This window comes from Armigeres subalbatus, chromosome 2 (genome assembly GCF_024139115.2).
Source record: "Armigeres subalbatus isolate Guangzhou_Male chromosome 2, GZ_Asu_2, whole genome shotgun sequence".
NCBI lineage: Eukaryota > Metazoa > Arthropoda > Insecta > Diptera > Culicidae > Armigeres > Armigeres subalbatus.
In genome coordinates this window covers 458577187-458602007 of record NC_085140.1, presented here as the reverse complement: position 1 = coordinate 458602007, position 24821 = coordinate 458577187, and the positions used below count along the sequence as shown (strand labels likewise).

Genomic DNA, 24821 nt, shown 5'->3' with positions numbered 1-24821 from the left:
CCAAGTGGATGGTTCTTTCCTCTCGAACTGCTTTGTACAAGACAATTACATTCTAAATCAAGCGGATGAATTTCAAATATATTACCACCCGGATATTACCACCCGAACAACTTTATAGAAGACTGCAATTTCCTCAATCTTGTGTTCGAGTCCCATCGAAGGGTAAGTGTTTACCTCCAATACATTTTTCAAATCAAAAATCTTCCACATAATGTACATATTTACATCCGAGTTTTCAGAATATCAAATAGTAGTTATTAGAAACCTCAAAACGATGGAAATAACCAGGAGTATGCCACTTCCGAAATATTACAAAATTTTGACGAACCAGTCTATTCACTATGGATCGAATACCAGAGTCTGCGCTTGAATCAATCTGCACGAAAAGACCCGCTCAAAACACCCATCGCCATCGCCAATACACACGGTTGTACATATTGAGCGCGTGTGCGATTTGGCCTGACGCTATTTGCGTACACTCATATAAACCAGACGAGCCCCGGTCGCTAGGGTGAGAATCGAATTTCATACAATGAATGTTTAAGAGTAATAGTTTGTAATTATTTTCCGGTCAAACAGTTAGCTTCGAAAGCAGCAAACACGAAAGCAAAACACGAATCGAGATGGACCAGAGCGGATTTCTGCGTTTAATGTGAAATGATTCCTCTGCGTCTCCCCAGTCCAGTTTTGTATCCGTACCTTTCCAAATGAGCCAAAATAGATCGATGCGCACAGGGAATATGATAAATTGAAAATTGGGTGGAATTTTAGATAATAACTCGAAATAGCTCTTCTTAGATAATCGAGGACCCCTGGCTTTGAACAGTTTACCGTTGTATTTGATTGAACAAAATGGTCAACTTCCATGGGTGCATCAAAGTCGGGTCGAATAAGGGTGATAAAGCTGTTCAGATCAATAGGATTTCACTTACCTTGGTACTTGTAGTTCGCGGCATTCCACCGAGCGCGATCGCGTACACCTCCACCTCGTAGCTCTCCACCCCGGATTCGCGATCCAGTTCCGCAGCCGTCGACAGTATTCCCAGCTTGGTATCGATATCGAACAACCGGTTCACCTGTTTTCCATCGCCGGTCACATTCGTCACATAATACTCGATGTCACTCACCGAGTTCAAATAGGCCGACACAGTTAAGATGCTCGTACCGATGGGTTCGTTTTCCGACACACTACCGAACATGTCCTTTTTCACAAACACTGGTCCATTGTTCGTTGGAACCGTGGTCAGAATCGTAATGTACGCGTCACTACTTTTACGCTCGTTTTGTACGGCTTCGTCGGTTGCGCGGACCGAAAGTTGATAACGAATCTCTGGCTTCGATATCGATTTACGCAATGTTATTGCGCCGGTCGATCGATGCAATTGGAACAAATCTGTATTTCCGCCAGTCATTTCATACGTCACCAAACCGTTGGAGCTCGAGTCAGCGTCATAGGCATTGATGTACATAACCGGATTAGGACTGTTGTCGACACCCACGCGAACGTCGTCCATCGACAAAATAGCAGCATTCATAGAAACAAACACCGGAGCATTATCATTAATGTCTTCCACTATGACCGTGACTAATTTCTCAGCGGACATACGTTGCGATGGAACTAATGCCTGATCGGTCGCGATCACCGTTAGGCGGTAGGTATCGATTGCCTCACGATCGATTGCATGCAGCGTATGAATAACACCTGTAGTTGGGTTGATTCCGAAATGACGATTGCGGTTTTCTGGGTCCTGGTTCGAAATCTCGTACGAGACTTTACCATTCGGACCTGAATCTGGGTCTTCGGCGGTAACCGTCACGATCGGAGTTTTGACGGGAATGCCTTCACGGATTTGCCTCACTATTGCGGTGTTCGGAAAACTCGGCGGATTATCATTCGAATCAATCACATTCACCATGAACAGAATGGTTGTGGATAGTCGTGGGTTACCACCATCCGAAGCTGTGATGTTTAGCGAGTAGCTTTGTGTATCTTCATAATCTAACATTTTGTGCAGGTACAAATTACCCGAGATGGGATCGATATGAAACGTGTCTCGACGGTTGCCAGCGGCGATCGAAAAAGTAATCTGACTATTAACACCGAGATCCATATCGGTGGCCCGAAATCGAATCAGCTCCGTCCCGATCGATGTGGTTTCGTTAATTGCAATTTGACTTAGGGTTTGGGTAAACTCCGGTGCATCGTCGTTCTCGTCCAGTATCTCGATTGTGACCGTCGTGCTGGTGCTTAATCGATTCTGCATCGATGCATCATGGGCCACAATCGTTAATTTATACATTGACACTGTTTCACGATCGAGGGCCTTGGCGAGTGTTATCTGACCGGTAGCATCATCAATTACGAATCGCTCATCGCTGTTCCCCTCGGCAATGTAATAAAACACATCCCCATTAAGACCCTCATCGGCGTCGTTCGTGTACACCCGAATCAGCTGTGTTCCGATCGATGATCCTTCTGAGATCTGGACCTTATAAGGGGCCCGCACGAATTGCGGTGCATTATCATTCACGTCGGTTATAAAAACTTTTATCTTGACTTTATCCCGAAGACGGGTCAATCCATTATCGGACACGGTCGCTTCCAGCATGATAAAATTTTGTCCGGTCGTTTGTACCAGCGCTTCTCGGTCGAATTCGTGCAACGTTTTTATGAATCCGTTCCGCGAGTCGATTGTAAAATCCTCCTGCTTGCTCGACAGCATATAGATCAGCTCGGCATTCCGTCCAATGTCACGATCAACGGCAGTCAGCTTCCCCACAAACGTATCCGCCGGCTCGTTCTCCGCAACGCTGAAGATGAACGTGCTGTTGGTAAACTGTGGTGGGTTATCATTCTCATCGATCACGTGAACAATCACCGGAACCGAGGAGCTGCGCGGTGGATCGCCTTCGTCCGTACACGTTATTGTCAATGAGTAATAATCTCGTTCCTCTCGATCTAGCGCACTTTTCACATACAAAAACCCGTCGGGAAAAATACCAAACTTCCCATCCACGTTGCCCTCGATGATCGCATATGAGATCCTTTGGTTCAACCCGATATCGGCATCAGATGCAGCCAATGCGAAAAACCTTGAGTTTACGGGCATCGATTCAAGCAGAGAGGTCTCGTACGATGTGTGATCGAATACTGGGGTGTGATCATTAACGTCTTCGATCGTTACTGTCACAGTGCTTTTTGTCGATAGCTGCGGCTCGCCACTGTCGGTTGCTGTTATTTCTAAACTCAAAACGGTCCCGGGATCGACCAGTATCGGTCGATTGAGATAGATTACTCCAGTTGTTTCGGAAGTCCTGAACAGGTTTTGTGGGTTATAATTCAAGCTGTAAGTGATCCGACTGTTTGCTCCCGAGTCGGAATCTTTTGCTTTCGAAAGATATATTTCCTGCCCAACGGCTGTGTTCTCGGGTAGATTTATCTCATCATGGTCATGCAAAAATATTGGCGCATTGTCGTTCAAATCGACAATCGTGATATTAACAATTGTTTGTCCAAAAGCCAACCCATTTCTTGCTGCAACGGTGATACTGTAAAATGGTGAAATCTCTCGATCAATATTCTTTGCGCTGCTAATCATTCCAGTTCGAGCATTAATTTTAAAATTTTCTCTAGGATCCCCTTGCATTATGGAATACTCCACGCTTCGCACGGAAGGAGAAGTTTTAGATCTAATTTGGCCAACCTCGCGCTCATTATTCGTCGCGTCCAATCCGTTGTCTTCAACCAATTGGAACTCATAGCCACTCAGCGTATCAAATTCGATCTCTTCCATAATGGACTCCTTCATGATTTCCACTACTGCATCCTTCTCAGCCCGGCGTCCACCTTTATCCTTCGCGCCTATCACAATCTTGTGCAACGGCTTGGAGGACTTTTTCAAGCTACCCCTCAAAGTAATCAGTCCACTGTTGCTATCGATCACAAATAATCCATCTCCGCCGGTGATGATCTCATAGGACAACAATGCGTTTACGCCTTCGTCCTGATCGGTTGCTTTCACATGAATGACCGAAGTTCCAGGTGCGGTGTCTTCTGGAAGAGCCAAAAAGTACTGCTTCGGGTAGAATTCCGGATTGTTATCATTTGTGTCTTCGATGTTGAGATAAACCGTTGCTGTGGAAGATTGAGGCGGGGTGCCTTGATCACGCGCAATCACTTGGATATTGTAGTTGGAAACTTTTTCCCGATCAAGATTGCTCTTGGTGGTTAACTGGCCAGATATGGTATCCAGATGGAAGACGCCGGGGTAATTTTTCTCAACACTGGGATGGAAGGAATAGGTGATGCTTCCGTTTGTACCTTGATCGTGGTCGTCAGCGGTTAAGATCGCTACAACTGTGTGTGGTTTGGTGTTCTCGTTCAAAGTTACGTTTAATCGGGGCTGTGAGAATTGTGGTGCTTCGTCATTTTCGTCCAAAATAGTGACTTTAAGCTGAGTGTGTGCCCACTTTGGATTTGGTCCTCCATCTCGAGCCGAAATACTCAATTCAATGTTGCCGTTTATTTCCCGATCGAGTTGTGCTTGAGTAGTGATTAGACCCGACGATGGATCAATTTTGAACCACTGATTGTTGTTCCCCGAAACAAAATCGTAGAAAATCTGAGCATTTACTCCGGTGTCTTCATCTGTGGCGGTGATACTGGCAACGTAAGTCCCGGGAGGGGCCAACTCACTCAGTACGGTTGAATATTCCGATTTTTCAAACACTGGTTCGTGATCGTTCACATCATTAACGTGGATAATCAGATAAGCAGTTGCTGTGCGTGGTGGAGTTCCTCGGTCTGTTGCCACCACAGTAAGATTGTACTTTCCGATCTCCTCGCGATCAAGAACGCCATTAACACGCACAATGTAGAAACTTGGCGATTTTTCTAGTCTAAAATGGTGAAGATCATTGCCAGCGATAATCCTTAAGCTGGTATCGCCATTGAGTCCCTCATCCATGTCGACTACTGACACAGCTGCTACAACGGAGCTGTTGGCAGCATTTTCATCTACCGTGGCGTAGCTTCCTGTTGGTGGAAAATACTGAAATCGAATGACTGGATCATGATCGTTGGTATCGACGAGGTTTACTGTCACGTACGTTCTTCCATCTTGCCTTGGAGAACCGTGATCGCGAGCAAATACCGTGAACACGCAACTTTTGGGACATGTTCCATCAGGACGCGATAGGGATTGGCAGTTCTGGTGCGGACACGTTAGTTGTTCTGTGGTGGAGATGACTCCAGTTTCAGGATCCACTGTAAATTGTGTTTCCGTATCTGATAGATAGTAAGTTATTTTGCTGTTGTCCCCGAGATCGTTGTCCGATGCCATTACTTGCAGGACAGGTGTTCCGGGTAAAACACTTTCGTTCAATGATACAATATAGTCACTATGGTCGAATATTGGAGGGTTGTCGTTTACATCTAGGATCGTTACGTTCACTTGTAAGTAACCGAATCGTGATGGTGCTCCGCCATCTTTTGCCGATATGTTCAGCATGTATGAGCCTCTAGTTTCACGATCTAACTTCCCAGTAGTTTCTAGGTGTAGATAGTAAACATCACCGCTTGGGTTGGTGGTAACTGCTAAACGAAACTTTTCGTCGTGGTTGCCATCGACAATCCGGTAGTCATCAGTGACCCCGTTCTCTCCGATGTCCCTATCGGTAGCGGCATCCAGTAACAATCTGGTGCCGGAGATGGCACTCTCCGAGAATGACACCGCTATACTTGGTTCCGGAAATTCCGGAGCATTGTCGTTGACATCAACCACAGTTATTCGGACTTCGATGGGATACGTTGGTTGACTGGAAAGTATCACCAGATCATATCGATCACTTTTCGTTGATTCACGATCGAGAATTGTATTTGTTTTAATTTCACCCGTGATAGCATCTAACACAAATTCTCGTGGTGGTTCATTAAATCGATAGGTGAATCCTGGCTTTGTTGGAATATAGCCCACAACCGTTCCACGAGGCTCATTTTCAAACACTTCAAATTGAACCCGAGTGTCAACGGCACGCGATTGCATTGCACCATCATTTGAAGATCTTCGTCGAGCTCCTATCACTACACCTGGTCCCGGTCCAGGCCCAGGTCCATGTGCGCCTACGCATTCTATCGCGACATACAACTCTAGTATGACTAGCAGCCAAAAGGCAATTTTAAAACTGGCACACCGCATTTTATCTGGCTTTTGTGTCGGATAAAAGATACTTTTCTAGCGAACTTTAGTTTCACTGCTTGCTGCACCCAAATTCTTAGCTCCACCTAAATGGTGCGTCATAATACTGCTGGAGCTATTTTCTGTAACTGGTTTCTGCTACCGCGAGCATTTACTTCACGAGCCATCACAAACGACTGACACTTTTCGCATATCGAAATAGCTCTCTAACTTCACTGCACTTTCAAGTGTTGGATGCTGAACGTAACCATAGGTCTTTTCGGCGAAATCTACAGCACCAATCATACACATATTATTTCGCTGCCTTCAGTCAACGATAGAGCTCATTTTAAAAATTAAAATCATTATGGCCATACATTTCGAATACAAATTATGCGCACAGGTCTTCTCACTCACTGTCGGTCGGTTTCTAACTCTTCTTCGTTGTCTTCTCTTCTCTAACTCTTGTGCACTTTATCTTGAACTTTTCTTGACACCGCGCACTGTGCCACTCTTGCTGCCTTCAATGTTCTTTCCTTTTCACTCTTCTTGAAATTTTAAAAACTTCAAGTTTTCTACATCATTTTTTCCACTTTATTCCTCTTCTCTGCTCCAGCAGCACCAGATACACACACCTGAGCGGGAAACAATCCTGAAAGACAAAATTTTCTCTTCAATTTTGTTGTTGTAAATTATTAAAAGTATAACTCCACACACATAACAGTGAACAACACATAGAAGGAACTATGCCCGAGAAAATGGAAAAAACCAACAATAGCAATAAAAACAACAACAACGACACGCAACTGTGAGAGAACTCTTGGCTGAAAAGGAACCAACTTTCTTGATATGCCCAAGAGCACACTCAGACACGCTCAGCCTCGAAACCTAACAACGCAAAGATCGTCCATCGGCCATCCATGTAGGTATCCAACTCAAAAGCTCACCTCGCACGGACCGCCGAGCTGCTGCTGAGCCCTGCGGAGGTGCCACAGCATAAAATCAGCACATTCACACACAGGCTATGCTCCGGCATGAAACAAGTTGATCGCAGGTTCGCACCACTACCACCAGCAGATCAGACGGGATGGTCGTATGGAAACGATCGATGATCGTGGTCCGTTTAGGTTTAGGCCATGGTTGATCATTCCGTGTACCTGCCTACAGTAGGTCTATTTTTTATGCAATCGAATTCAATTTAGAAAAAAAACACTTGCTACTACCAATTTGTTGTCCTTTATTCAATAGGCTGATGAGTAATTCAAAAATAATTGAACATAGCGAAGATGAACATCATAATCAACCGCGTAAGAAAGAACGCGAGTGTGTGCAACACATTTGTTGCAGAAAAAATCCTGCTGGTTGTCCTCTCCCGAAATACTTGAGGGAAAACATTCTTCAAGAATTTCTGCTTCCCCTTAGCGCTCTGAGGTAAAGTCGGAAATATGATCACCCGACGACGATGGCGCGTTCACGGGGAGGTTGACGAAAAGCATGAAAAATGATCGAATAATAGCATGATCTAGAACGTAATCTTTCCTGCACGGCTAAGGACAGAGTCAACGCGGGGGAAAGAAGCCCTCTCCTGCGCAAAAGGCCACATCCAGCGTGCCGATGACGACGGAGGAAAAAAAGGGCAGCATGTAATTTCTCAATAGCGCAACCAGTACCGCTCGGGGCTAAGTAACAACAAGTCTTTGCACCGAGATGAGAACCTGCGCTGCGCTGCGTTTCCCCCCAAGACGAGAAACGACGACGGACGACGAGGAGGAATTCATCGGACCAAGAAGGCTTCCTGTGCGCACACCGGTTGCTTCAGTTGCGGCGGTTGTCGCGCTTAAATGATCGGTAGTCTCTTCGGTTTCTCCCGGCAAATGTAAATTTCAGACGAGAATGTTTTTCGGGAAAATTCTGACGTTAATTGTCCCGAAAGTATGTTGAATTGCTGCTGAACAAATTGCAGTTGAGAGAATCGTTTCGATCCGAAGGAAACATTCGGGTACATCGATTTCCGGATTTGGGCATGTATACAACGATTTTTTTTCCACTAGATCTAAATCATGGATAATTGTGCTTGGAAGTTTAGAGGAAAGGCTATTGGGGCCATGCGAGCGTTATGTGTTCAAATTTTCAAATATTTGTTTCCGCTTTACGACATACAAGGTTTGTGTCTTCACAAGCAAAATTTCTCCTGACAAACTTTTTCGAAAACGTCAAGTTCGTAATGTAAATACTTTTCAATATTTATTACGTTTTATGTCAACAAGCTTTAAACATGTTCTTCATCATATAAGCATACGAGGAGCGAATGGAGACGCATGGTGCATTAATTCATCAATTCTTTGAGACTAAACTTTTTGTGCAAAAATTAAAGGTTTATAATATTCTGCGTTCCAGTGATAGCCATTTGCATCAAGTTACGATCAGAAACAAACTTTGGCAGAGGTCAGGGCCTGCCTAAAGTTTCACAGGGGTGATGATAAAATATGGAAAGTTGGTTTCGACTCGACAGTTCAAGTATTAAATTAAAGTCAATTACTTGTACTTTGATATGCGTATTAGATTGTCTGCCGTGATTTGCACCTTGTTAAGTAACAGCTATATCAAATATGGCTCTTAAAAAATATCCAAAATTATACAAGTCGTCATTGCACTATGGAAGAAAATATTGTTGTGCATTGGCGTGGTAATTTCATATTTTTTTCATATATTTTTTCAGTTTTACTTTTAGAGGGATTGACCATTAAGTTGAATACTTCTAAAGAAGCGCATCAACTTACTTTTATAGTGTAAGAAAGAAACCATTACACAAAATCGCATAATAAAGGTACTATTAATAGCACTGAGCATGATCATATTTATGTCAGGCACCATACAAAATGACGACCAAAACTACCAAAACATGATTCCGCAGAGTATATACTTTTATTTGTCTTATAATAGAGTTAAAAAAACTATATTTTCATGCACAGGGATTAAAAACTAATTTGAAAACGTTTTTCATTATTGTCAATGGCGTCCAAGCTATGAACATTGTGCAAAATGTGCGAAAAGTTGTATTCCAAAAATACATAAATAACACATATCTACTACGTATAATGTGTTCTATGTTGTTAGCTACATTAATACTCATACTGAATTCTTCCTAAGACAACTCTTACAGTCACAAAAATTGCATTTGCTTGTCAAAGTCACGTGATTGAAAATTCCTAAAAATTTAGCGATTTTGAGAATGAAAAAAGTGTCTCGTTGCCTTTTGTCGCCTTTTGTTGAGCGAACCAACCCTGATAAAAAATATATGATTACGTTGGCAACGTAAGAAGATTGATGCTTGTGATATTAATGAAATAATGAATCTTGAGAAATTTAATTTAACACGTAAAAGAATAACATCATTATCAATAATAAGCATTTTTGTTTTCTTTATAACTTTGCTTACAATAGTCAGACCCTTTCGCAACAAAAACTATCTTTCAGCTCAGGAATTGGTCTATGAAGCGTTCTTCCGCGTAAGTGGCGATTTTGATAGTAATTTGCATACAACCTTCAAAGGAAGCGTGCACAATCGATTTACAATCAAAAAAGCTAAAATTTTTGGAAGCCTTTTAAAATGTCAAATTCAATCGTTTAAGCATAGGGGAGCGAAAAAGTCAATGTTTGAACCACTGTACTGCCGTAATCTGAAAAAGTGACGTAAACGCAACTTTCCAAAAATGGTGTGAGCGAGTAGTACTCATCGAGTTTTTAACAGAAAAATGGAAATCATGTGTGTTGTAATTTTACGTTACGCGTAACATTTCCTAAAATAGGATAAATGTTACTTTGAAACATTATATTTGTTTTTTTTGGCATCTAGTAAAAACGCGTTGGAATTGAGTCTGGGCATTTTTTTTATTCCTTTCTTTATTTGGTAGGCACTCTGTGTTTCTTAACCGCTACTGTACCGTGATCTACTGTGGTATTCTGCTGTAAGGAATCCACACAGAATCTATTTTTAGACATTCGTTGTTGTTATCATTGCCGGGTGCATCTGATCGTGAGTCCATTATGTCCTTTTGTCCGTATCGTGTATCCAATTGCTCGTTACATTGTTCCGGCTGTCATTTATCCGGGTACCTTGGAGGAATGCCTCCGAGAAGAACAATTTGTCAGTCGTCATCGGCAGCCGTGTCGGAAAAACACGCTACCCAAAGCGCTACCGTTTGGGCTGCACCTCAGGCGACTGACAAGGGCTTGGTGGAGGGGCTGGGAATCGAACCCATGACCGTCCGTATATAAGCCGAACGTGTAGCTAACTATGCTACGGGACCCCCCTATGGGCAAATTTTGTATTTTTCTAATCAAATGTCAAAATTAAACAAAAAAAAAAAACAGAATAATCCACCTAGCGGTGATGGTGCCTTTCGCGTATATTATAAAACAAGAAAACACATAAGAGTAACAAAAAAAGCACATAGAGAGAGGTCAAAATTGGACTTTAGGGAGATAGATCTAGTTATTTCCATCAATTCACATTGTTGATTTGAAGCAATGCTAGCAGATATAGAAAAAAAATCGATTTTGATTTTTTTTCTAATAACTCCGAAACGCAATGGCAATAGGCCAATTTTCAATAGCGAGGAAGGATTCCGTGTCGAATGCAACCTGTTGCAAGCAAATCGGATAAGGCTAAGTACAAAAAAGTGTGTCTCACATTTTTTTGTACACACACACATACATACATACATACATACATACACACATACAGACATCACCTCAATTCGTCGAGCTGAGTCGATTGGTATATAACACTATGGGTCTCCGAGCCTTCTATCAAAAGTTCGTTTTTGGAGTGATCCTATACTGCCGCGATTCGCATAAGAGTCCCATGTCGATTTTTGACGATTTTGATTTTATTTCGGAAATAAGCTTAAAATGATCTCATCTTTAAGAAAAACTGATAAAATAATAGGCTTTGTTCTAGAAATTTGAAAATCAAAACCCACTTGTGTTGTCCCATCTTGCTATTTATTCGCATAACAGTCACATTCCAGATTTTGATGAACTCTCGCACTTACCTTCACGGATAATTGTCCATCATTTTCTCGGTCTACTCCAAGATGAATACACAGCTAGGTGTTTCAATCTGCCAAGTTTATGGACGAGAAGAAGGCGGGGGTGAAAAATTCATTTTCGGTGCAAAACATAAACAAACCGGCTGGCTCTCCCATACTAAAATCCAAGATGGCTGAATCGTGAATTTGGCAGATTGGAACACCTAGTGGTGTATTCATCTTGGTCTACTCTTTTCACGGTCTACACGCAGATAGAGATGTCGCAAATTGATCGATTACTTCGATTAATCGATTCATCGGTGTGATAATCGATTACTTCCCAACGATTAATCGATTCATTAATCGACAAGAAAAAAATTGACATTTGCGCGTGGGACAAATCACTTGGTCATGGAGCAACTGTCAAACTTAGGAAATCGACTTTATTTACTGGCAGCCTACTGTGATGTGAATTTTAAATTACGTGCACGTACACGGTATTATATGCATAGATGAAACGGGTACCTTATACTAATGACACACTGATGGTATTCGTACCATGGTACAAGTTGTACCACAGGTGTGTCGCCTTGTACCATGCTGGTACAACGTGGAAAACCATGGTACAATATGTACTAGGGTATATACCGTGGGGCATCGAAATCCGTACACTTAAGCACCTTAATATATGAAAAAGTCATTAGAAAATAGGAATCGAATGTAAATAAAACGTTTGTCATTGACATAGGAGCATGAAAGCTTCTACTTTTGAAGTGTTTCACATTTACTCTTTAAAAACTACGAAAAATATGATAAAATAATGAATACAATCAACTACTCCTGACTCGAAATCCGTCCACCGTGGACGGATTTCGAATCAAAGGATCAAAATCCTTACAGCTAATTTTTACCTAAATATTTAAATGGAAGCAGTCTGATTGACTAAACTACCACTGTGAATAGTTCGATACGCATTTTGAGAAGCAATCTATTCGATTTGTATTCTGATTATCTTATGTTATGATTCGCAATTAGCAATTAAATCACAGTTACTTTTGATGCAATTATGCTCTACCGGAAAACAAAATGGCGGCAAAAACTCCGCGTTTGGTGGGTGGTGATTTGTTTTTGATTTTTGTTGTTTTAATTTTGAAGCCTTCTTTCCATTTCTATGTCCTAAAAGCTTACTGTCAAGAATCTGAACAAGATAAGATAATTTTTTTCTGCATTAATTACCTTTAACCCCCTTTAATTCATTGATACCTCATGAGGTGGACGGATTTCGGTCCCGCACGGTAACCGTGGTATACCACGGTCCTTGTACCACCAGTGTGTCTTTAGTATTATTTGTACGATGGTTCAAACATTATAAAGCAAACGGTAAACGCGCTAAAATCGCAATTTCAGTCATCGTTTGCCCTGGAGCTCAGAACAAAACTATCGCAGAGAGTCCTTTGAATCGATGTGATTCCATTCATTACTTTTTCAAATGTCTTCAGTCAGAACTAATCTTAAAACTTATTGGAGTTCAGATCATTAGATCTTCAAGATCGACCGTATCTTAAATGATATATCCTAACAACGAAAAATATCCATGTATTGTATTAGTGATATCTATCAAACCCATCAACTGTTTGATAAATGCTTTGATCTGAAAACCCTTTAATCTTCTTTGTAATCTTAACGAAAAATTATTCTGACTTCCCACGAGACATTTTTCTGAATTTCCATGAAAAACTCTTCTCAATGAAAAAATCTTCCAAACTTCAACAGAAAAGTTCAAAGAGAAAGAACTTGGAATGTTTATAGGAAATTGTTCTCCATTTCAAGTTTCCTGTAAAAAATCTTCTGAATTTCACCTTTTGTATTTCCTCGAGAATTTTTCCTGAATCTCTACAGGATTTTTTGTCTGAATTTACGCGGGAAGTGTTTCTGAATTTTTGCAATAAATCCATCAGAACTTTTACTGGAATTAATTCTCAATTTGTACTACAAAGTCTTCTGAAAATATTCTGAGATGGACATAAGTATTTTTATTATTTGAGGCAGGTTTTTATTTGTACATTCCAAACGGAAGATAACAAGAAACAAGATAATGAAACATATTTTATTGTTTCTTCGTGAATTCTTTCTAGTTTTATTTATTCTAATCGTCTCTGGGCTACTGCTTTTTGAAGTCTTTTGCACTCATACCAATCACAATTGAATGCAAAGAATTAGTTTCGCCAAAATTTGTTGAGGTAATGCACATGAAAACAGCGGTGAATTGAAACATTTCCATATAGACATGCATAAACATATACACTCCCGGCCACAAGTTTGGGTTCACCCTCAAAAAATATATGCAAAAGTTTTTGGCCGTATTTTCGCCGTCTTACATCCGATTTCGGGTATTGTTAGCTCTATACAAAAAATATAAGTAGATCTTGCATCGTAGGTATTTTAAACTATTAATTTTTATTTTTTTGTGCTAAAATATTACATTAGCGTACACGTTTTATTTGTTAAAGTTATTTGTTAAAAATGTTGATGTTGATTTTTTCTCAAAATTGAACCCACAAAATTTCGAAATAAAAAGTGGAACGGAACCAAATTTTAATCATCATTCATATGCATTGATGAAACTTCGGCGAAAAAATCATGTTTTATTTAAAAAAAATTAAGTGCATGGTATGCATCGGCCAAAAGTGTGGGTTCACATTTTGTTCCAGTTTAAATTTAGGAAAAATATACATTGAAGAAAGTTATTTTCCAAACAATACACCAAGAACTGTACTTCAGACAATATTTGGCTAAAATTGAATTAAATCGCATATCAGGAGAGTGAATCCAAATTTATGACCGCTTTACCATATAGTGGATGAACCCAACTTTTGGCCGATGCATACCATGCACTTGAGTAAACATTTTGATTTTTTTTTAATAAACAAGGTTTTTTTGCCGAAATTTCATCAATGCATCTCAAAGATTATTAAAATTGGGAACACTTTTTATTTCGAAATTTTGTGTGCTCAATTTTGAGAAAAATGCACATATTTTTACAACATAAATATTGGAAAAATGTGTATCTCGATGTCATATTTTAGCACATAAAAAAAGAAAATTGTTAGTTAAAAATACCTACGATGCAAGATCTACTCATATTCTTTGTATTGAGCTAACAATACCCGAAATCGTATTGAAAAAAGGGTGAAAATATGGCCAAAAACTTTTGCCTATATTTTTCGAGGGTGAACCCAAACCTTTGGCCGAGAGTTAAGATAGTAGACATTACTAAATATTCGTCTAGAGCTGAAAGCCTCTGAAATAAAGACAATAATAATAATAAATATTCGTTCTTGCAATGAAAGTACATAAAGTAAAATATTTGCTTTTCATTCTATGAGAAACTTTTTATAGGAAGCTCGAAGATCACAACTTTTTTACACCAATCGACTCAACTCGACCAATTGCGCAAATGTCTATCTGCCAGTGTAAGTGCTCAAAAGTCAAGAAAAGTATCAATCATCCTATCTGCATTCGACGGGGAACAACGCCTTGTTGATCATTAGGACTGAATTTGATTACAGTCTGTTATTACCTTCAAAAGGTATAATGAAAACAAAGTGTCGAACCAAAAAGGTTAGTTTCTTTTCACAACAAGAACGGCGGTATCATCACTAATATGAGCAATTTTCTACGGGAACAACTCGCTTACGTATTATAAAAAAAATCGGTTTTGTAGAGCAGATAAATAATCAGCGCGCGATGGATCGTGTTATCATTTTGAACGCCGGACCATCCGCGAAATGAAATAAAAATCTGCTTTGAAAAGCAGATAGGTAATTAATCACTGCACGGTAGACCGCGAGGTGAAAAAGGAATCTGCTTCCAAGAACAGTTATTCAGGCAGTGCGCGATGGATCGTGTTATCGTTCGGTACACCTGGTCGTCCGCAAAATGAAAAAAAAAAATGCTCAGAAGGAAAAAAATTAATTAGTAAGAATATTTTCAATTTCATCCCATTGATCGCATCACTTACCGTATTTAGTGAACGCAGATAACTAACATCCTATCCCAAGACAATCGTGGAGATGCAGAGGTATTACTCGGTATCTAGTAGCAACAAGAGTCGGACTAACATCCCTTCCTTTCCTTTATGACCATTAGGGCGTGGCCGGCGCCGTAATTGACTGAAAATATATGAGCTTCCAAAAATGTGTGCATTGAGAAAGGATAGCTAACCCCAAGCTCCATTAACTAACTAACCCCAAGGTTCTCTGTATAATTTTGCAAGTTCTAGATATTCACGGAGTAGCAACTACGAATTGTACGATCATAATGCTCTCATACGAATCAAATTATACATTATACTTCCGTGCTTGAACAGTTGTAAACAAGTCCAGTCTCGGCAGTGTGACATGAACAATTTTTTTTATGCACAGCACATTAATTAAATAATCTTTTTAGGATTGTACATATTTTGGATTTCTTTTTTCATAAAAATCAATAACAACGATGCCGACCACAACTAATTCAAGATAAGGAGAGCAAAATTAATGCGACACGCCGAGCAACACACATGTTGTACTGGAGTTTCTTTTACCCGTACACAACCAAATCAGGCTGGACTGATTGCTACAAGACACTAAACAATCTGTATGTCCTCGATCGACACTTTGTCTCGCCCAAAATTATTTACAATTTTGTGCGTTCACATTTACAATGCAATTGGAATACTGTAAATAAATCGGTTCTTCATAAAGATTTTTTGTTCATTTTTTCAGTTTTACCATATAATTTTCATTGCAATAAATTATGAAGTTTTAAAAATTTTAAAATCCGATGCAAATTGTTCGAAACACCATATTATCGGAAAGATTGGATTTCGTTTTCTTTTTTTTTCAATATCCATCATAATATTTCTCCCCGTAAATAGAAGACGAAAACGCATGTTTTTTACCCAATAAATCACAAAACGAACATCACGAAGCTATTTACTTCATTAATTATTGTTGCGCAAACATTTAACAATATCTGTTCAACATTTTGGAACAATTATATCCACAATCATCTGCAAATATTTTTTCACAGAATACATGAAAAATACACATAAAATGCACTTTGATCCCTATTTGACGCCAAAATCTCTTAATTTTCCAGCTGATTCCACATAATATGTTAGTGGCCTTCTGTGGATGCACAGTGACGAGATAAATACAATTTTAGAATAATATCTTGCAGATAAAATGATGAAAAATATGGAAAATCGTGATATATGGGAAATTGGGTCATAACCAGCTAAATAATCACATACAGAAGTGTCCCACGTCCATAAAACAGCTTTAATTTTCTTGGAACATTCTTTTTCGAATAAGCCCTTAGTCTCCTCTGTAAGTTGTTCGTAGAGAAAGTTATCTTTTTTTTCACCTTTGAGATCGGTTTTTACATGCTTCAAACAAATCTCATTTTCTCTTCATCCATGTCATGCTGGATTGAAATGTGATTTTAAAAATGTTTAAAGAAGCAATAAAACAGATTGTTTATCGGTTTCATATCGATGTTTTTTTTTCAAGTTCATCACTAATTTAAAATAGAAGAGCACAAGTCGTTTTATACATAGATGTTGAAAAAATGGAGATGAAAATTGAATGGATCACCATGCGGATCAAACAAATTTATAGTCAATCTTTTATTTAAGATTAATTGTCAGCTCAATCCTTTACGAGTCCTTCATCAACATCATCATTAGATGCGGTTGAGGAGAAAATTTCTCACTTGATTAGTGCCAGAACAAAAAAAAACATAATCCTTGACCTACCCATTGCTAAAAAAATCTCTAAGCCAATTTCTTTTACCACATTATACGTAGGTTAAACTGGTGTACGTTTACATCCAGTTTCTCTGCATGTTACGCAAATAAAACGCACAATTTCTGTCACTTTTTTGGGACCCAGAAACCACTTGTTTTTTGTCCTTCTCCGCCAACTTTCCGTTCATACCGCCGTGTCTATATTAAGCTATACGGGTATTTACTTCATCATCATATTTTTAATATATAAAATACGTTCCAGCATTCCCCAACCGCGTCCCCTACTTTCATTCCCGCATGTCTCCTTGCTACACTACGTAAGTCCCCCATGCGATGACGACCGACGACGTGTTGCCCTCGTGTGGACCCGGTTTTATGATGCATATTATACTACTCCGCGCTTGCTCTCACTCTCATTCTCTCTCGCTCTCTTTCGCTCCCGCTCATCGTACTGCCACTCGCAACTTGTTTCCATCTATTTCACCGAGGTCCGAATGTTGGACCACTAAGGGGAAATTGTTTATAACGCACATTGTTCAATTGATAAAATATTTCGAGAACATCAGAATGACTACGTTGAGGAAAATATTGTATTGATTATTCATTCATTATTGAAAGGTTTATCTTATCTAATATCGTGAAAGTTAAATATCGGAGAAATATATTCAACTTTGTGTTTATTCAAAATATTTTATGTTCATAGTTTTTAGTTCTCTGTGAAGTAGGACATTCCTTTAATCAGAGAACATGGAAGAATAAAACACGAGTGGTGCATAATGATTCATATCTCCCTACTCTAGACGAATGCCCACCTTTTGCCCACTGAGCTATGCACTGCTCAGCTTCCCACCGCTAAAGAGATTTTTCCTCGCTACCCACCTCTTGTCCCTCAGCCAAAGTGACCAATCGTACTGCGTATGTATGTGCAACGTCCATGGCCGTCAACGTCGCCGTCGTCATAGTCGGTGGCTGTTTAATTATTCAGGAGGGGAACAGCAACAGTGACAACAACATTGCGTGCCTCCACCAACACTAATTCAAGAAATTAACACTCGTTTGACAATGTCTCACGGGAGTTGGCTGGACTCCAGTGAGAGATTTTTTTTTCGGGTGGTTAGCGTGAGCTCTGAATCACGTGTGTTCACGTATCAATATCCAGTCATAAAAAAATTCAAAAGTTTTCATTAAAACGAAAATTATATGCCAATTCGACGAAGTTAGTTCGCCGTTTCGCTAAACGAAATTGCTCCTTTTTCTAACCAACCCTATCCCACATTCCAGCAACACTTCCCGAATGGTATTTAATATGGCCGCAGTGGACCTCTCCGTCACAAACACACGTTCAGAGACCCGCACCCACTGGCCCCGCTCCATCTAAACCAGTGTATCGGTTTGGGTCTCTCTGTTTTGCTTTGGAGATCCTCTTCTTACACAATTTGCCTCTAGTTCAGAGGTTCCCATGTCTCTTGAGATTACTTTCCACTCGAATTCTTTTCTGTAATTTCTAAATTCTCAATAATCATAAAATATTTATTTGAATGTTGTGTATAGTCAATAGAATGATTGAGTACCTCCATCAATAATGTTGCGTGGTAGCTCTCAATAGAAATAAGATATTACGACGTAAATCACGAATAATAAAATTTCGATGATATCCCTGTGTACCGATGGCTATAACTTATGGATATTTGGTTAATAAAAAGTCACCAATTACGTACCCGAGCCAACAGCTATGCAATACGATCAGATGGAGACGCATGGTATGTCAACTAAGCACAATAGGATAATACCTTTCAGCATATTTCTACTCAATTTAAGGCTCCCCCAGACCTAAGCGACGGCGACAACTACTCACCGCGATTCTATCGTTGGGTCGCTGCAGGCAATGTTCCATTCACGCTTCCATACCAACGACGACAGAATCGCAGTCACCAAGCGATAGAATCGCATTGCGATTGTCGCGTCGCATGTGTCTGGGGGAACTTTTACATATTTCCATCACAGCCGAACTAGTTGCAACCACACGCGATGCGACTATTGCTGGTCGACTGCAATTGACGGTCGCAGTGCTATGAAAGCGTCAATGAAACCTTGCAGCGATAGAGTCTAGTCTATAGTCTGTTTTTTGGTAGGAAAAACCTAATCAATGGCAATAAATTTTGTAATAGATTTGATCAAATTGATCAAACGAAGGGATACAATGTAGTCGTGGTTGGAAGTCTCTGCTGCAGCCAAATTCCTCACCCGCTAGAGACCTCACCACACCACACCAACATCGCCCTGCATCCCCGTCGTTCGAATTCTCCCTGGGGCCACATTTCCATCCCATTCTACTCTATTCATTACGCTTCGGTTCTTCGTTTTTGTCTTGTTTTGTGCTATGAACGATCGATGTTGTTGCTTTTGCCTGTCGTTGGTTCAGTTTTCTCGGATTTCTACTTGATGAAAAAATAGTCAGATTTTTTCACTTTTCTCTTACACTTCTCTTCTACACGTTCCTCGCCGCTGCCAACCGAATCTACTCACATTCCGCACACGTTCACGGTGGTATCTCTATGGTTATCGGATTCAGGATTGGCACTTGCATGCGCTGCTGTTCTCACTTGAAATCCTGCACCGAATTAGACACAATTTATCCACAAATATGTTTTCCAGTAACAATGCTTAATTTTTCGACTTATTAGATCCAACGAGCCAGATTGAGATCGCGCTGTTCGACTGTGCTACATTCGTACACTCGCTCGTTCGGTGCTGATGATGTCTATTCCGATTTTTCTTATTTCACGTTTGCCTTTTCGTTCCTATTGGGTTGGGTTCGAGCGAACGCTGAACTTCTTTCCCTCGGTCCAGCCGCGAGATGAGACCCGACCCGTTGCGTCGCTGGCGCTTCAATTGGTGTGATGAAGCTGCGTTTGCACGGGCGAAGGAGCGCCGACCAAAACACAATCAGCTCAAATATCTGTAAAATTGGAATAAAAAGAGGAGGGAATTAGCAAACGTTATTGATTAATCATAGTTTAAGATCGGAGCCACGCAGGTAACGTGAATGAATGGAAATGACATATGGTCGACGTGACGGGGTTCGTTGCTGCCGGAGTTGCGCCTGTTGAAGTCACTGGCTGAAATTTTATAAATTCAAATAGTTTGCGATATTTGATTCTGCACCAGCAGGAATGAAATATGATGAATAATACTCATGAGATACTATTTTCTCGAAGATGGTTATCCATTCCGAATAGCCCAAGCAACATTTGGCTGATAACCATACTTTATCAAGATTGAATTGTTGTTGTTCTTGAGCTTAAAAATACCTATTTGGCAATCGCTGCACAACCATAGTTGGTATTCGATAACGTTTTTTCTCACAATACTACTCGCCAATACAGATAATTCGTGAAGGGCGTTTCTTGCAAAGTTGAATAATTTTAGTGTTCAAGTTTTAGCAGAAATATTGTGAAATTATTGTGTCTTTGAGGAAGTTTTGTGCCCATTTGAAAAAAAAAACCAAACCGGCATGGCATTTTGTTTTGTTTTTTTTCGTTTAAAACAGGCTTTGAATCGTTTTTCATGATTTGTTTAGTTTTATTTGATGTTTGAAATTCACGAATCGATTTCTCCGACCCCAGAGTGATCGTTTTCCTATCTCTCTCTTTATCATTACTGGGAAGATATTTACAATGTTTAATAGATTGGTTAAAATGAATTAGAGAAATTTTTACTGTCTTGGCAGATTTGTTCTTTTGTTTAGTTTTTTTTTGTAGATCACATTTTCAAAAACATTTCTGTGATAAACAAACATTGTTCAAGCCAAATTTGAGCACATTTCGAGATTTCTCAGCCAATAATATGAGAAAAATTCCAGAAAAGCTGCATAACGTAGATCCAACCTAATTATTTGATGAAGTCGAACATAACTCATTTACAAAAAGGAAGATACAACCAAGATTGCTTTGTGAGCACTAAACACTATAAAATCTAACATTGATTCGAAGAATATGAAGTTCCTGAATCAAGCCACCTACAAAGCATCTCTACCATCCAGTGCATGTTTCCCATTCTAGATGCAATTGGTGTTGAATGTCGCGCGCGCACTCGTTGAATCAAAAGTCGTGCCTCTGTGTGGTGAATGAATTCGGAATCGTCATGTCGCTGCCGCTGTTTGATCGTGTTCGTGTACGCTTGCGGTTGAATTTTGTCGCACTGTTGCTGCTGCTGCCGCCGCCACGGTATTACATACTGGACGCACGCGTTGCTTTTAATATTGCTTAGGGGGAATACCTAGCTATAGGAGCCGGTCGTCTGATTGTGAAGATTTGTTACGAAAAAGGAAAATTCCGCTACAACACCACTCTTTCCTTGCCAGCCAGCAGCCGGCAGTGTCTGTGGGCTGCTCATTTGCTCATTCTGAACGGAGGAGCCGTGTACTGTGTCCTTTTCTCTTCGGTCGTTGGATCGTAAATACACAGCTTTCTGGTATGCGGCAAGCTCAACCACATCGGATCGTCTTCCATTTCTGTGGGCTGATGGGGAATCGAAAGACAGGGCTGGAGAGTGCTACCGAGTGGTGGTAGTCAACATTTTGGATTGCACAGCCAACAGCCAGGAAGAACACGAGCTAAGACCGTCGCCGTCGTCATCGTCATCATCGGATGGTGATTCAAGGCTGGCTGATCATGTTCCAAGGCGACAACCGGGTAACCGAACCAAACGCTGCTGCTCGGTACATTGTTGAGGTTGCTCTTTTTTTTCTTTTATTAATGCTTAAAAGTTGCTCCTACTGATGCAATCCAAACTAACGAGTGGATGACGGCGACGATGGTAATAATACATGCAGTGCGATGCGAATCAAGCAAATATGGTCAACTAACAACTAGAACGGTGCGAGTTCGATGCGAGAATGGTAACTGTTTTGCATGTTACATTTTAAGGCTAGTGAGAGCTCTTGCCAAGCTATGGTACGAGATGTTATGAATTTGTATTCACATCAATTGAAGTTTTAGAGGACGAACTGGAATAAAGCATACCTATCTGTGCTGCTGTCATTTTTTCTTTTCTGACAGAAATCTGGAATGCAAATGTATACTTAAAGTAATATTTATTTTGTCAACGAATATAGCGATCAGCATTTTATTATTAATTATTGCTTTCTGTTGTTGTTAAGAAACGTATGTACATAAACTACAGAGGAATGAATCCTTAAGGGTACCTTATACCTAATAACGCCTGTTTTAAAGTAAATGAAACTGTCACTGCGAAAAAATATTCCTTTCCATTATTCCACAAAGAAAAGTGACATTTCTCCTATATTTGAGCAGCTGTCAAATTTACATCAGTAATTTACCTTGACCGCTCTCCTTATGAGCAGCTTTCATGGTAACTTTTACGCTTTTGGAAACGGATATGCGATGTGATACGTTAGGCATAATGGGCATGAGGCATAATTCATATTCCCCATTCGTTATATCATAATATGAGATTCTTTAGGGTTGAGCAATTCGCAAAAAACATATCCTCGACAATATTATTTCTCTTAAAGCAACATTTCCTCGAAAATAACATCAGGTATAAGGTATCAGAACGTCGGCTCCAGGGGCACGTTCACCTCAATTTGGGAGATTGGTGCCATCGCCTTCACAGCCTTTTTCATCACACACCTGACGGAAGAGGAAGTGAACAAAAAGGAAAGGAATGTGGATGGGAGAACAAATGGAATGTTTGGAAAAGGGCCCTTGAAGAGGGCATACAACGCATAAGCGTACAAGAGCTTATAGCTCCTTACCACAACGGGTTATGAACAACAAAATACTCTGAAGGTTCAGGTTTCTGAAGTCAATTTCACTAAGTAATTGTTTACCAAATATTTGGAAGCGCAATTGTGCAAAGACTGGGCAGTTACATATTAGATGATAAGAAGTTCCATAATCGGATTCACAACTATCACAAACAGATGAATCAACGCGTTGAATATTTGCCATGTGATAGTTCAGTCGGCAGTGACCTGTCAAGGCCTTGACTAAGACACTGGAATTCTGTTTAGACAGATTAGCTAAATAGCTTGCTACTACCGGAGATGGCTCCCGGATGTACAATTTTGTTTGATGGCATGAATCCAGACTACACCAATGCCATTTGTGCTGAGTGACAGCCCAAGAGTTGATCAAAAGCTTCACCCAACACTTAGATATTGGAATAGCTGGCTCAGGACCAATAAAGTCATGCGATGCTCCATTACGAGCTAACTCATCAGCCAATTCGTTTCCAGCTATGGAAAATGGAAAATTACTACCGTGTGTGAGATCACTTGGAGCAAGGAAAATTTTGTCCCAATTAACCATAAGCGGTAACAACGAAGTGTGTGTAGAACTGCGGTTTACAGGATTCTCTTCCATAAAACCGAGTACCCATAGTCGGTAAGTACAAGAAAATGCTTCTTGTTTGAGATGTATGTGTAGTGGGGCCACGTCGAAGAGAACTTCGAGAGCAGCCGTGGGAGTTGAAGAGAACGCACCAGTCATTGCCATTAGGCACATCCTTTGAAGATGGCCTAATTTAGACTGAATTGTCCTCACTTCCCCCTTTTGCCACCACACAAGACATCCATAAGCCAAATTTGGTCGTACAACTGTTTACATCCATTTGATATATATGGGTTTAAGACCCCTAGTTTTACCAAAGGTTTGTCGGCATTGGCCGAAAGCCATACACGCCTTTTTGATTCTGAACTCAATGTTAGGAGTCCAGGAAAGCTTCGAATCCAAAATGAGACCCACATACTTTACTTGATCAGTTACATTGATTTCAGAACCAGAAAGATGTAATGGACGAATACCATTACGATTACGTTTTTCCGTGAAAAGAACAATAGATGTTTTATTCGGATTGACCGAAAGGCCATATTAGCGACACCAACTTACAACTACCTGAAGAGCATTTTGCATCAGGTCGAATAAGGTAGTAATGCACAAACCCACTATCAATGTTAGATAGTCGTCGGCAAATCCATAGGTTGGAAACCGCCATTATTGAGTAACCTCAATAGCGTATCTGCAACGAGATTCCACAAAAGTGGAGATAATACTCCCCCTTGCATCCGCAGACACTTAATTTCCTAATCGCTGCTTGACGTAATGTCGAGTAGAGATGTCGGTTTTTAAGCATCTGGTGAATCCATAATATTAGGTAGCCCATGACAACGTGCGGCTTCCAATATTGCATCGAAAGACACGTTGTCGAAAGCACCTTCAATATCTAAGAAAGCACCCAAGCACGATTGCTTTTGAGCGAATGCTTTCTCGATATCGTACACAACCTTGTGTAGAAGAGTCACGGTGGACTTTCCAGATTGGTAAGCATGTTGATTAACATGAAGAGGCATGTTTGCCAAACAGTCATCACGAATGTGATGATCGATAATACGTTCTAAGCATTTCAGAAGAAATGAGGTCAGACTGATGGGTCTAAAACTCTTTGCTTCTTCATACGAAGCACGTCCTCCTTTTGGGATTAACTTTACAGTGACATCCCGCCAGGATATGGAAATACACCCAGTAGCAAAACTGCATACTAAAAGCTTTTTCAAAACATGTTTGATATGCTCAAAACCTTTCTGAAGTAGAACGGGATAAATCCCATCCTCCCCTGGAGATTTGTAGGGAGCAAAACTGCTAAGTGCCCATTGAATCGATTCAGTAGTTATGATTCTACGTGCTTGAGCCCAAGACCCATAGCTACATGAAAAGACATCAGAGACATTTGCACAAAGGTTTTTCCAGCCGGATCGTTCAGCAGATTGTAGAGCCTTCTTGTAAGCTTTGCGAGCCA

General features: G+C 40.3%; 1 protein-coding gene across 1 annotated transcript in view; it reads right to left on the bottom strand.

Moving 5' to 3' along the window:
* The window catches only part of LOC134210508 (cadherin-related tumor suppressor), a 236466-nt gene that overhangs the window by 192292 nt on the left and 19353 nt on the right, over nt 1–24821 (bottom strand). Inside the window, exons 2-3 of the mRNA XM_062686549.1 lie at nt 19527–19959; nt 933–6828 (exon numbers count right to left, since the gene is read on the bottom strand). Coding sequence (XP_062542533.1) covers nt 933–6197 — 5265 coding nt within the window. The 5' untranslated portion in view covers nt 6198–6828; nt 19527–19959. The remainder of the gene's footprint in view (nt 1–932; nt 6829–19526; nt 19960–24821) is intronic.